The 13,811-nt window shown below is 37.2% G+C and overlaps 1 protein-coding gene across 1 annotated transcript; it reads left to right on the forward strand.

Annotated features, from left to right (window-relative positions):
- Positions 1–79: 79 nt before the first annotated feature.
- Positions 80–9,927, forward strand: sh3bp5lb (SH3-binding domain protein 5-like, b). Its single transcript, XM_079590781.1, has 6 exons — positions 80–530; positions 768–830; positions 2,195–2,323; positions 4,090–4,251; positions 6,567–6,740; positions 7,318–9,927. The coding sequence occupies exons 1-6, from the start codon at positions 285–287 to the stop codon at positions 7,933–7,935; spliced, it is 1,392 nt and encodes a 463-aa protein (XP_079446907.1). The 5' UTR covers positions 80–284; the 3' UTR covers positions 7,936–9,927.
- The last annotated feature ends 3,884 nt before the right edge of the window (positions 9,928–13,811 follow it).

Here is a 13,811-nt window from a genome sequence, read left to right on the forward strand (position 1 = left end):
CCCTGAGCAGTGCTGTGACTGGTGTCTGAGCTGAGGCTGTGATTTCTGCAGTTAGCCGTAAAGCTAGCGGTTCAGTCCGGGTCATTCTGCGCTGTCAGCTCCACTGCATGGCGCTACCGCTGCAAACAACACGCCTGCGCCGTTAAATGACGCTCATTCACCGAATATGTAGCGCTTTATCGTCAAATTATCGGGTAATATATATATTTATAGGCATGGCAAACATTTAAGCGCCATTATATTCTGATTTATAAGAGCAAAACGGGTCATTCTCAAGGCCACGGATGGAACCGGGGCAGCTGCGTGAGAACCCCCCCGGATCCGGGGAGCCTGAGTCAGGGGAGTGGAGAGAGGAGAGCGCCGGGGTGGTGGCTGAGAAGAGGGACGACACCCTGAAAAACAGAAGCGGGGATGGAGGAAACGAGGAAGTTACGAGCAAAACCGAGAACACTGATGTGGTGGAGAAAGATAAGAATGAGTTAGATGAAGATGAGGGACAGTATGAGGAAGAGCTGGACCCCAGGATTCAGGTAACGTTATTAAGATTTGAACCCATAATAAACTTGATATTGTGACAATATCAAGGTGCATTGAACTATGACACAGTATTCACAATTTGCTGCAATTAATGGTTTATAATGGCAAAATTATTTGTTAGTCTGCGATTATGCTGGCTTTGTATAATTTAATATACTTTTCTCTGTTATTTAATGCATTAATAGTAATTGAATGTCAGCTATCATCCCTCCCTGTTTTCCATTTGTCAGGAGGAGCTGGAACACTTGAATCAGGCCAGTGATGAGATCAACAGACTGGAACTACAGCTGGACGTGAGTAAATATGTGTGACACTACTACTGTACTGTGTCTCAAAATCTATTGAGGTGCCAGTAACACTTTATTTTAATGTATCCTTGTTGTTACATGTATTTACTATAGTAATAACTATACATTAGGCATGATTACATGCAACTAACCCTAAATCCAAAACCTAATCCTACCCTAACCTTAGGTAGTAGTTAATATTACTCAGTACTTAAAGGGTTAGTTCACCCAAAAATGAAAATTCTGTCCGTAATTACTGTACTCACCCTTATGTTGTTCCAACCCTGTAAGACTTTCGCTCATTTTCGGAACACAAATTAAGATATTTTTTATTAAATCTGAGAGCTGGATCACTCCTCCATAGGCTTCTATGTAATTGAAACTGGCCGGCCCAGAAAAGTTAGTAAAAACATTGTTAAAATTGTCCAAGTGACTACAGTGGCTTAACCTTAAGTTTATCAAGACGAGAATACTTTTTGTGTGCAAAAAAACAAACAAAAATAACAACTTTATTAAACTATTAATTTTCTTCTCTGTGGGCCTCTGAGTGAGTTCACGTAGTGTAAACAGTGCAGCGTTTCTGTGTTGTACATCACACGCATCACACACATGACCAGCGTCGGCCAATAGTGAGCCTACCTGCTGACGTACAACCCAGAAGCGCTGCGCTGTTACACTACGTGAACTCACTCAGAGGCCCACACGAAAGAAATTAATAGTTGGATAAAGTCGTTATTTTTTTTATTTTATATATATATATATTGTCATATTTAACGGCTCTGGCAAGCACTTGTGGAAAGAAGGAGACAGCGGCATGGCCGCGCTTTCCACACGTTGGTTTTTAGACGTGTATTTCTGGCGCATAAGGTCTATACATAATGTCAAAATGCAATAGTGCAATAATACAAATGAACCCTTAGTGTATATGACACAATATTTTACACAATATATACTCAAAATTAAAATAAAAAAAGGACAAATCTGGTCAAAGTCCTAGTCTTGGCTTGTGTACCCAATACCCATTACTTCTTGTCTCTCTCCTTCACTGTATAATCTAATAAAGGTGAAAGAAGAAAGAAAACTCAGCCTTTGAACAAAAAAAAGATATGGAAAGTGTTTTCTTATCTCTTTTAAAATGCATTTTGTTATCCTATTCCTAACTAAGAATTTTGTTGCTTTTATTATTTGCATTCGATATAGTTTTTTCTACTGTCTTTGTGAGCCATGTTTGGGTTGCAAATCATCGCCACCAGTAGAGAACCACAACACTGGAGTATTAATATGTATTGTTTACATGTTTTACTCATCGTGCCAAATTAAGCATAGTTTTTCCCACTCTTTCTCATTATCTCTGTCTAACGCTCGTTTAGGAAGCGAGATCCAGCTACAGGAGGATCCTTACAGACTCGGCACGCAAACTTAACGCTCAGGGATCTCAGCTGGGAGCCTGCATTGAAAAAGCCAGACCTTACTACGAAGCCCGGAGACTTGCTAAAGAGGTGTGTGTGTGTGTGTGTGTGTGTGTGTGTGTGTGTGTGTGTGTGTGTGTGTGTGTGTGTGTGTGTGTGTGTGTGTGTGTGTGTGTGTGTGTGAGAGAGAGAGAGAGAGAGAGAGAGCAAGAGAACATAATATTGCGTGTTTGTGCTTCATATCTAATCAGATGAGTTCAAGATGTTTTTGTAGTTTGCTGATTCATTTCCATTCTCTCATTATTGCAAAAAATCCTCCCGCCGAACCAGAAGACATTTGTCAGTGCAGTGGTCATTATGGCAAAAGAGTTGGTGTGTTAATGTGATTAACCCTGATAACACAAGATGTGATTTGCACATCACTTTTCATTAGCGTTTTTGCAGCCAATTTTGAATATGTAATTGAGCTGATGAAAATCGTTTAGCTGTGGCTAGAGAGTAATTGAAAACAATTGAACCAGCAGCACTGAATTGAAACTTTGACTTGGTCATCAGCCCGTCTCATGAAAAGCTGTAAATAAGTTTGAGTGTGGGTGAGTAGACAAGCCTAATATAAATGTAGTGTTTTTTTTCTCCATATTGCTAAAGGAACAGTCACAATATTCGACTAGTTTATCTATTAACTCTTTCCTTTTCTTTCTTTTATCTTAAATATATAAACTAAAAACAACTGGGGAAAACTAAAACAAATATATATGTGGAAAAACTATTATTTTCAACCTTTCCCTTACACTCTTTCTGAAATTATACATTTTTAAAGGGCAGCTCCTTTTAGCTTTTAGTCAGTAAATGGCCACTGTTATGATTGGCTATCGTCAGTGCATTTTTGTTTTTTATTCAAATATTTAAAAAAACATATTTATGAATTTATTAAAATTTACAATGTTAATAACTGTGAAAACATGTCATCAGTCTGTGAAAAGGAGTTTTATATTCTTTATTTTCTTTTCTTTTACTCAAAATATTTGAATAAATCTTAATTCATGAATATTGTGCAAAATATTGGCTACATTCACACAGCAGCAGATTTAAGCTGTCAGTTCTATTTAAAATTAAGTAGGGTTAAATTTACACACCAATTTCCGATGATGATATTCATGGCTATCTCAACAATAAAAAATGGTTTTGACTTCAGTTATTTATTCATACAGACATTATTCAATTCCCTCCAGCAACAGGACACTTCAAGAGTCTGCTAGTAAACGTGGTTGTCGATGTGTGAACGTAGCCAAAGTCAGATATCATCCTTGGCAAGGATGCCATATTTCCAGCAAGTTATCCCAATGAAATATGGCCTGCCATTCTCAGTTCCTGACTTTTATTGATTGGCTTGGATGTTCTGATGATGATCTGTGCACAGCAATTTTCACTGACAGCAAGCCAGGCTTTTTTAGCTAAACGGTTTTCAGATCCAGCCTTGTGTGCGGGATGATTGGATGTCAGCTTTTCCAACCTCAAATCCTATTGGCCATTTCACCCACTTTATTTAAAATAAATGGTTATGGTTTGTGGTTTGTGAAGTGTTATACAGTTGACTTCCCTCTGTTGTTTTCTTTTATTATATGACAATAATATTGCCGTAGAATTGTAGTATGCTTCCATACTAATGCCACATCCTTTAGCTAGTGTTTTATTACATAAATATAACCTGATATAAAGTTTGGAAAGATTTGCAGTCCCCATTCACTTTATGGCTCTCTGTAAGGTCACCATCCCATCCTCTGATTGGCTGCATGTTTACAGAGCTGAGTGATTGATTGCTGTATATGAAATATGATGGATGACCTTACCCACAGGCTCAACAGGAGACTCAGAAGGCGGCGCTAAGGTACGAGAGGGCTGTCTCAATGCACACGGCTGCCAGAGAGATGGTTTATGTGGCTGAGCAAGGTTTATTGGCTGACAGAAACACATTGGACCCTACCTGGCAGGAGATGCTAAACCACGCCACAGCCAAGGTACGACACAGTGACTCAGCATTGCTCTTTGATAATTACAGCAATAGGCGGTGGCATAAATTTACTCAAAAACACAAGTGCTCTTATGTTTACAACAGGTCTTAATTGCTCAAATCAATCCCTCTTAGTCACAATTATAGATTTTGCTTTGTTAAATCTTAATGTTTCATATTTAGATGTGCACAGCTGGTTAGTGTGGATTGTAATAGCAGCATGGCTTTGATTGTCACAGTGGGGACAATCAATAACGCTGATGAATGCACACATACACTTAAAGATCAAGGTTACACATCTCCATTTATGTTTTATTTTAGCCCTGCCAGTAAAATAGAGCAGCATTTTTCCGATGTTAAATCATCCCACAGTTTTTGTTTCTATAGTTGGGTTGTCACCAAAATTTCAGAAGTCGATACCAAATGCCAGGGAAATTTCAAGATTCTTGAAAATGCTATTGAACACAGTCCTTTATTATAACACATTGCCTTAGGTTTTTTAATTAATCATGAACTGTCAGAACACAAACAAACTACATGCATTAGAACAATACAAACAATAGAACAAAGTTACAATTCATTTAAACACATAGTAAGGTTTATTTGAATAATTTAAGTGAACAGTCAGTAGTAAAATAAAATACAGAAATGTATTACAAATACAACAAAAATACAGTGCTTTAATTGTTCAAATTAATCATTCAAGTTAATAGTAATAACATAAGGAAAATATATAAATGATAAACAATAGAAATAAAAACAATAGAAGTTGCAAATAAAGTAAACACCTATTTAGGTTTATGAATTAATCATTAAAGTAAACAGTCTGTAATAAAATCAAGTACAGAAACAAATGACAAGGAATAGAATAATATGCAAATTATGTAAACAGTGCATTCATTTTTCAAATGAATAATTTAAGTAAACAGTCAGTAATAAAAAAGTACAAATAAACAAAATTGTCTTTGTAATCTTTAACTTTTAGCTCTTACTCTGAAATGACTTTTCCCACAATGTCACTTAGGCCAAATAGTTATGCAAGGTTTATTTTAGCAAACCGGAACGGCTCCATTCTGGTTTGTAATGACCACTTTTAACAATCCATTCAATGTCTTACTTTGAAATATGTCACATTAAAGCTGCAGTCCGTCGTTTTTCCTCTTTGTCGCCATCTCTGTTCAAAATCTGCAATTGCAGTTATTCGCGGAATTATTAACTGTGCGTGGGTAGTAAATCGGCATGAAACAGCGCGGATGAACACAATGTATTGAGGCTGCCGCGTCGCTGTGGATACTGTACTTTCATCAGCAATCTCAGAGTATACTTTTTGAAAGTGTCAACATTAGAATTTTCATCGGAAAATGTCATCTGAACAAGTAAGTAACATTCACTTTTGTTCTGACCAAATTCGGGGGGTGGGGGGAAGCATTGCAGTAGGGTAGCCTACCATGCTGATCAAATCTAACGTTTGCTTATATCACGTCAAAACGTGAAAAATATATTTTTTCTGTAGCCACTCTGAAGTCCGAAGTCTTTGGGTTTTACAGCGGGTGAATCTCCAGTTGTCACTGGTGATTGTCGCTTTAAACTTTCGGGATCCGCCATACCAAGTGCTAAGCTAAATCTCCTCCATCATCCACACACGCTAGCCGGGGACTCCTTCTCTATGTGTAGCCTACAGAAGTGACGTAATGACGCAAAGACATGCTCGAAATTCCCGCGGAAATCCACCAGTACCACTGGAATTAAAATCATTATTACAAGCTTACCGTTTTGAATCGAGGTAAGGCAAGCAGATCGTTTTGAACACTGGCTGGTTACGTTTTTTTTCAAAAATGTCTTTTTTTATATTTTTAAACACAAAAAAGTGCCGGACTGCAGCTTTAAAGAAATAAAATGGGTTGTTCCGGCAATTCATGTTTTTTTAAGTAAACTTTGTCAGTTTTCAATTTACCATTTAAGTAAACAGTAATAAAATATAGAATAAAGAAACAAATTACCTATAATAGAAGAAATAATAAAAAACGATAGAACAAAGATACAAAAAATACTTTTAGTGAAAGTTTCAGAAAAAGCATAGTCAAGTGAATATTCAGAGAAAAGCATTTGACATTCACACTGTAGACAGATTGATATTGTTACATTTTCTTTAGCTGTTAAGATCAACTTGGTACTGATTATTGACAGTGGTGATCTGATATTGAATATTTGTAAAATATTTGTATGAATGATAGAAAAAGATATGAGAATATAATTTGATTTAATGTCTTACATGTGTGAAAACAGAACAGGGTATCACATTTGACATGTTGCTGTCCTCAGGTGAACGAGGCAGAGGAGGAGCGTTTGAGGAGCGAGAGGGAGCACCAGCGTGTCACTCAGCTTTGTCAGGAAGCAGAAGCACGTGTGCAGACTTTGCAGAAGGCCCTTAAGAGGGTTATTATCAAGTCCAAGCCTTATTTTGAGCTCAAGGCTCAGTTCAACCACATCTTAGAGGTATGCATCAGAGACTGGCCTCCGCTATAAAGGTATTCAAGGTCTGCTGGTCAGATTGATTTAAGTAACAAAATGAAATTCTCTATGAAATGCAAACTAGGGAAGGGCGCAAAGAATAGAAACTTCTCTTACAGCATACAAACTAATCATTTTAGTTTTAAAATTTTATTATAGATTCAAATAAGTAGTATAATATTTTTATAGTATCAGCCATTTAGTTATCGACCATACCATGAATAATCATTCGCTAATCACAGGGGTGCCCAAACTTAGTGCTGGAGGGCCACTGTCTTCCAGCCTCAACACATCTTGAAGTTTTTAGTATGCCTAGTAAGACCTTGATTTGAAATTCTGAATTCTGCAGGACAGTGGGCCTCCAGGAGCAGAATTGGACACCCCTGGCTTATCATATCAACCTGAATTTCAATATTAGTGCATCCCTAAATATTATTGTCTGATGGATGATCATCTGTTTATTTAGTCATTATAATGCCATTAATATATTTGGTGCAAGTACATGTCAAAATGTTTTTTTTTTTTTATCCATTGTGCTATGATTATCCCCACTCATTAACAGGAGCACAAGTCCAAAGTCGTTCAGCTGGAGGAACGGGTGGCGAAGGTGAAGACCCGATATTCTGTCGCCCTTCGCAACCTTGAGCAAATCAGCGAGCAGATCCATGCGCAAAGGGGACGCATCCGCGCCACCAGAGAGCGCAACAGGGTTCGTGGGGGGCGGAGCTCTCCAGTCGGGGCGGAGTCTGAGGGTATAATTCAGGCAGGGGCATATGCAGGGGTAGTGGCCAATCCTTTAATGGATAATGACTGGGCCGATCAAGAGAAAACCCGGCAGTGGGTGGAGAAACACAGGGAGGCAGGGTGGGGCCACAGAGAGAGAGTGGAGAAGGCGGGGTCAGACTCCATGTCAGTCATAAGCCTGCAAACCATCGCCTCCGATCTGGAGAAGTTCGATTCTGTGGAGCACTTGGGCGACCTGAGTGATGTCGGAAGTATAATAGGTGAGGAGAAAGAAGCAGAGAGCGAGAGAGGATTTAGGCCTGAAGACAGAATCGTAGCGAGAGAGGTGGCGAACCTTTCGGGACAGGATGCAGATAAAGGTGCCTCAGGGACAGACAGACAGCAGAGAGAGCGGGAGAGCTTTGTGAAGCAGCACCACAGAAGTGTTAGTTTGTGAGGAAACTGGAGATTAGAGTTGTCTGTTACTCCACCTCAATCCTGGCGGGCTAAAGCTTGCCTGCAGGCTTCCAGGCGAGACTCTCAACTGACTACAAATAAATCAGACCGAAAACACTCTGTATTTGCTTGAAGGTGAAGTGTGTGATTTCAGTGCTACTAGTGGCACAAATGGAACTGAAAAGACAGACTCTTTTTAAACACTCACCCATCTGCTATTGGTTACATAAACAGATGGTCCCACCCCTTAACTTATGCCATTGGCTGAGCCGATGTTTCTGTGTCGGGCTGGTTGGGATGCTCAAAAAGAGTTTGCACTTTTCAAGGAAATCATTATACAAATGGTTTCATTATAGTTGCCCATTAGGTTGATATAGGAAAAAAATTGCACACTTCATCTTTAAAGGGTTAGTTCTCTTTCGTTCATCTTCGTAACACAAATGAAGAAATTTTGGTAACACTTTACTTAAAGGTACATTGTGTAGGAATTTCTCCCATCTAGCAGTGAAATTGTATTTTGCATTCAAACGAATAGTGCTCTCTAGCACCTTGCTTTTTCAAATGCGTGTTGCAACTACGGTAGCCGTTATGTACCAAGAAGCTATGACGACATGTCTTCCAATAGCCCTTAATCAAGTTTAACTATACATGTTCTACTGTTATGCTGCCTATATAATGAATTACACAACCAAGCAATGACAAAAGCTTGTAATTTAGACCGTAACATTGATTTACCTATCGAGAAGAAAGCAGGCAACTTCAGCGTCCCTTTCGAAGTCTTTCTCCTTCATTAGCTCTTTCCACCTGGGAAAAGCTATCCGGATATTTAACCTCGTTTTTTGGAATTTTGCCGGTCACGTTTCCTTTTAAATAAAATTTTGGCGACGAGGATTCCTTCTGTGGCTCCTTTCAAATTTGGCGGGGCAGTGACAAGCGCGCGCCTCTCACTGATCTCCTTGTCCGTTTCTGCTGGTTTCAGTCACGTGACGGTGGCTCTGAACGAAAACGTGTTGTGGAAACGCGTTGAGGTAGCTAGTGCTTTTTGTCCCTCTCAGCTATTATAGTTTTTCAAGATGGCGGAACGACATGGAAGCCTCCAAGAACTTGGACCCGTCCCATGTAAATAAAGATAAGAAATTCTTCATGTACGAGGATAAGTCAGATCATTGGCATTGCACACCATTGAGGACATATTTATGAATAAAGACATTGATTTTAGCTAATAAAATACTTTAAAAAACTACACAGTGTACCTTTAAGGCCTTTATGTATAATGCATTATAAAAGTATTTTGTAATGCATTAATTATGCCTGGTAATGCACCTTATAATGCTTTTTATGATCTAATTATTAGTCGTTAATGTTGCCGATATTTTTTATGAAATCTGAGAGATTTCTGTCCGTCCATTGAGAGCCCACGCAAATACCACTTTGACACTTCAAAAAGTTCATAAATAGATAGAAAACTAATCCATATTGAGCGGTTTAGTAAAAATTCTCTAAAGAGACACGATTTCTCTATTTGATGTACACATGTGAGAACCAATGTGGTTTATTCTTGTGTGTTACGCAGCACGTTTGAGCTTTGTCCCGTAGTAGATGGTCTGCTCGCGCGAGATTCATAAGTTTTAGGATCTCTTTATGAACTTTTTGAAGCGATAAATTGGTAGTTGCGTGGACTGTCCAAAGGATGGACAGAAATCTCTCAGATTTAATTTAAAATATCTTTATTTGTGTTTTAAAGATGAACGAAAGTCCTACAGGTTTTGAACGACATGAGGATGAATACATGATGACAGTTTTTCTCATTTTTGGGTGTACCAACCCTTTAACGGCGCAAACTATGGAAGCCAATTTCCACCTGAGAGTAAAAAATAAATTAAATGGTTGGATCAAAATAAGAAATTGAGTTACAACTATGAGATATGAGGTCACATTGTGTAATGTAAACTTGCATTGTGAGGTTTCAAATCCCATCGTAAGATATAAATTCAAAATATAGAAAAATAAAGTTTGTGAGATATAAAGTCAAGATGGGCTTCATTCTGAGTAATTTGCGTGTAAAATAGACTTTAACGAAAACGATCCCCCGGATTCACAAGCGCATTGTAAACCTCAGATTTGATGGTTAAATTTGTGCATTTGAAAGAATTTCAATCATTTGTAAATAGGGTGTCGTGTGTACGATAATTTATGATTAGCATAATCCTTGCCCATGAATTACAACATACAGAAATGTTAATGGTTTCTTTGACCTTTTTTCTCAGGCTTGGCTCTTGTATATTGCATAAATGCAAAAGAGACTAATTGGCCATATGCTTAAAAATGATTCAATAAAAGTGTTCATCTTGCAGACAAATAATACTGGTGGTCAGAATAATAGTAATCTATAATAAAAGGGTAAATGGACTACATACTGTAGCTGTATTTAATCATTTCTATTAATTTCTTTTAATCATTTCATCTAAAATTGTAATTAATAGAATCAAATTCACAATTGCAAGTTTCACAATTTATTTTTAGCGTAATTCCAAGTAATAAACCTGCCATTACTTGTAATGGAAAGGTGGAAACAGGCTTCCATAACTAATAACCGCATGGTTCAAATGAGAGGAAATCTCCCCTAGGGGTGGTGACTAAGATTCAGAAATTATTATAATGAATTCATTTTCGGACATAAGAGATGGAGTAATCGAGAGGAAAGAGAGTAATAATACACTTACATTGATTGATGTGGCATTATTGTAACACTGCACTAGCAGAGGGGGTTCAGATGTTCTCTGCAAATGAATGAATAACAATAAGGAGGGGGGGTTGAGGTGGTATTTTAGTCAGTCTGCAGGGATTTATAGTTCTCATGCTCTGATCCCGTCTTCTCGGTTACTGTTTCACTGTCGGTCAGGGGACAGGAGGGGGGGGGGGGGGGGGGGGGGGGGGACAAAAGACACTTCACTCAATGAGAGAGATAAAGGCAAAATGATCAAACTCACATCTCTGTCTGTTACCACAGAAAAGAGAAACGCTCTTACAATAGAGGTCTATGGGTACTGTTGTACACTTCCCTGAGAGGCTTCCATTGTTACTTTACGCACATTTCAGTTTAGGACTGAAAGCCAAGTCAAAGGTATTTTCTGTGATTATAGATAATATGACACTGATGCTGTTGATAGATCTTCACTTGTATGTAACCTGGATTTTTCCTTTATTAATATTGTATTTGTTTCCCGTCTTTCTCAGCAGGTGTAGATATTTGAAATATTGTTTTCATTTGGTTGTCATTTGGTATTATTTTGCGCAACAATTTGTGACATTTACGATATATTTCAGATCCAGAGTACTGTTTTTATTGATTTTGTTCTATTTGAGAGATATTAGATTTTATGTCAGTCCGGGAATGTAAGAGGGTCTTGTCTTAACAGAAAGACAAGAACAGAACATGTTTACAAGTGTGTCAGTCCTGCTGGAAATTTAGCAAGAAATGTTAAAGTTAAATAAAACCACAGTGGAATGATTGAATGATGTGAACCTGATGACGTAACTGTGTTTTGCAGATATACACTTTAAAAATCCTGTAATATGCTAGCTGTTTGAACAAACCGTGCTGTGGACAGTACAGTATTGTTTGCAAGTTTACATCCTACTCTTCTCTTCCGATTTTTTTGTTGGTTTGATTTTTTTATTTAAATGTAGTTGTTGTAGTTTTTTGTCCACAAACCCTGTAAATCCATCCTTCCCCCATCAAACCTCTTGTGTACAGATTCCTCACCTCTCCTCATAGTAAATAGACGATGCTCTGTAGAGTTAATCCGGTATGCTGCTGTCTCTCTCCATTCATAAGGTCACTTGAACTCTATGTATATACAAGCTGATGTATGATGAATACAAATAATCTTTACGTGACTGATAACTTATTCTGTAAATGTTAATTTATTGCACAGTTAGAAATATTAAAACTTGAATTTAACAACTATGCTCTTTTTCTCGTTTAATTTCACTTTAAACAGATTGAAGTGTGATTGTTAATTGTAGGTAATTGCTACGTTGTAGGGATGCAGAATATATGTTAATTTTTAATGTCATCGTTATCAGCCTGATAAGAATATTTGGTAAATAATGGATTATTTCCTTCAGCTGAGACACTTCAGATGCGCACTGTTCGCCATGATGGTTTTGAATGGCTTGAAATATGATTGGGATCACTTCAAAAAAGGAAAATACAGTTAAGTGCAACATGTGCAGCGCAAGTCTGTCATATAGACTTAATAAAATTATAACATTTAATAATATAGAACATTATAATTGTGCTTGGGACATGGCTTTTTATGGTCCAGACTTTTAGTTTTGTAATCAGGCTCTCACAAATTATATAAAAATTTGGATTTAGATTTATCAGCCAATATATTGGTTATCGGCTTTCAAATATAAAGAATTATAGTTATCGGTATAAGCCAAAATGTTCATATCGCTGCATCCCTATTTGTGTCTCTCAATTATAATTTTGTATTTTGCAATGTGACACAATTTAACAACATCTTTTTATTGTGACTTTATAAAACAGCATTTCTATTTCTCATAATCGTGAATTTGTCACCCAGTTGTGACTTTATATCGTGGAATTTTAATTGTTTCTCAACACTATATCTTGTGGCTTTAAGTGTCAAAAAAGTCAAACAATAGTCTGGATCTATATGCAGGTAAAATGGTGTTTAATAGCTCCAATCATGAGACATGTCCATAACTTCACCATGAAACGCATAAAGTGTAGGCTCAAGACCTCACTCCGTAACCACATGAAAGGCACACGTACAAACAAACAATAACCCAGAGATAAGAAACACCTGGAACCAATTAACATGAGCAGAAAGAACTACAAAGACCATGATAAGAACTACAAAAATATATATATATATATATGAATGGCAAATTACAAAATACACGACAAATTACAGAATCCTGACAATTTCTCATAATTACGACTATAACAATTGTGAACATTTTTTGAAATTCCGACACTATAACTAAAAATGTGACTACATCTTCCAGTCCGATTATATCTCACAATGATGACTATTTCCTGTCATTGCAACTTTATTTCTCATGGTTGCAACTTTATATCTTGCAATTGCGAACACAACTTTATGTGACTTTATATCTCTTTGTTATATCTCTATAACTTTTTTCTAGTAATGTAACACTAACTCACATTGTGATTTGAAAGTGTCACAATGTGGCTTTATCTCACCATTGCTCATTTATTTCTCATAATTGCTACCGTCTCACAATTATAAAGAGTTATTGCAATTCTTACATTATAACTAAATATGTGACTTTATATCTTACAATGTGACTCTATATATCTCAATTTTGACTATACATTATTTTTCATACATTATTTGTGACTTTATACCTTATTGTGAAAATGTCTTTCAATTACAACCTTATAACTATATAACTTATCTCTTGCAATGTGACTATATCTCTCAGTTAGATTTTTATAATAATGACTTTCTGGTAATTGTGATTTTATTTCTCATCACTGTGATTTTATATCTCCCAATGTGACTATCTTCCTCTAAACTTTATCTCACAATTACGCTTCCATATCAGAGAGATTTTACATGATTCTACTAGATTATGCACATTTTCTATAGAAAATGAGAAGTGTGCTTACTCGTGGGCCACCACAAGATAAGGGGTGTCCTGGGCCGTTGCCAGGACATCGCTATGCAGTTGCTAAGGCATCCTGAGGGCTTGTTAGAATTGCTAGCCTTATGTATGAGCAATAGTTATAGTTACGCTTGGCTTAACAAACACCACTAATTACCAGTTACATTGATTCAATAGCTTGGTAATTGTAATCAAGAAGGACAGCGAGTT

This window comes from Phoxinus phoxinus (assembly GCF_949152265.1).
Source record: "Phoxinus phoxinus genome assembly, chromosome: 19".
Classification (NCBI taxonomy): Eukaryota; Metazoa; Chordata; class Actinopteri; order Cypriniformes; family Leuciscidae; genus Phoxinus; species Phoxinus phoxinus.

What these genes read in the sequence shown, in the direction of transcription:
- sh3bp5lb (XM_079590781.1), top strand. Translation starts at nt 285, where the DNA reads ATGGAACCGGGGCAGCTGCGTGAGAACCCCCCCGGATCCGGGGAGCCT. An exon ending in AGCTGGACCCCAGGATTCAG is followed by an intron (nt 531 to 767) that starts GTAACGTTATTA and finishes TCCATTTGTCAG; the next exon opens with GAGGAGCTGGAACACTTGAA. An exon ending in CCCGGAGACTTGCTAAAGAG is followed by an intron (nt 2,324 to 4,089) that starts GTGTGTGTGTGT and finishes CCTTACCCACAG; the next exon opens with GCTCAACAGGAGACTCAGAA.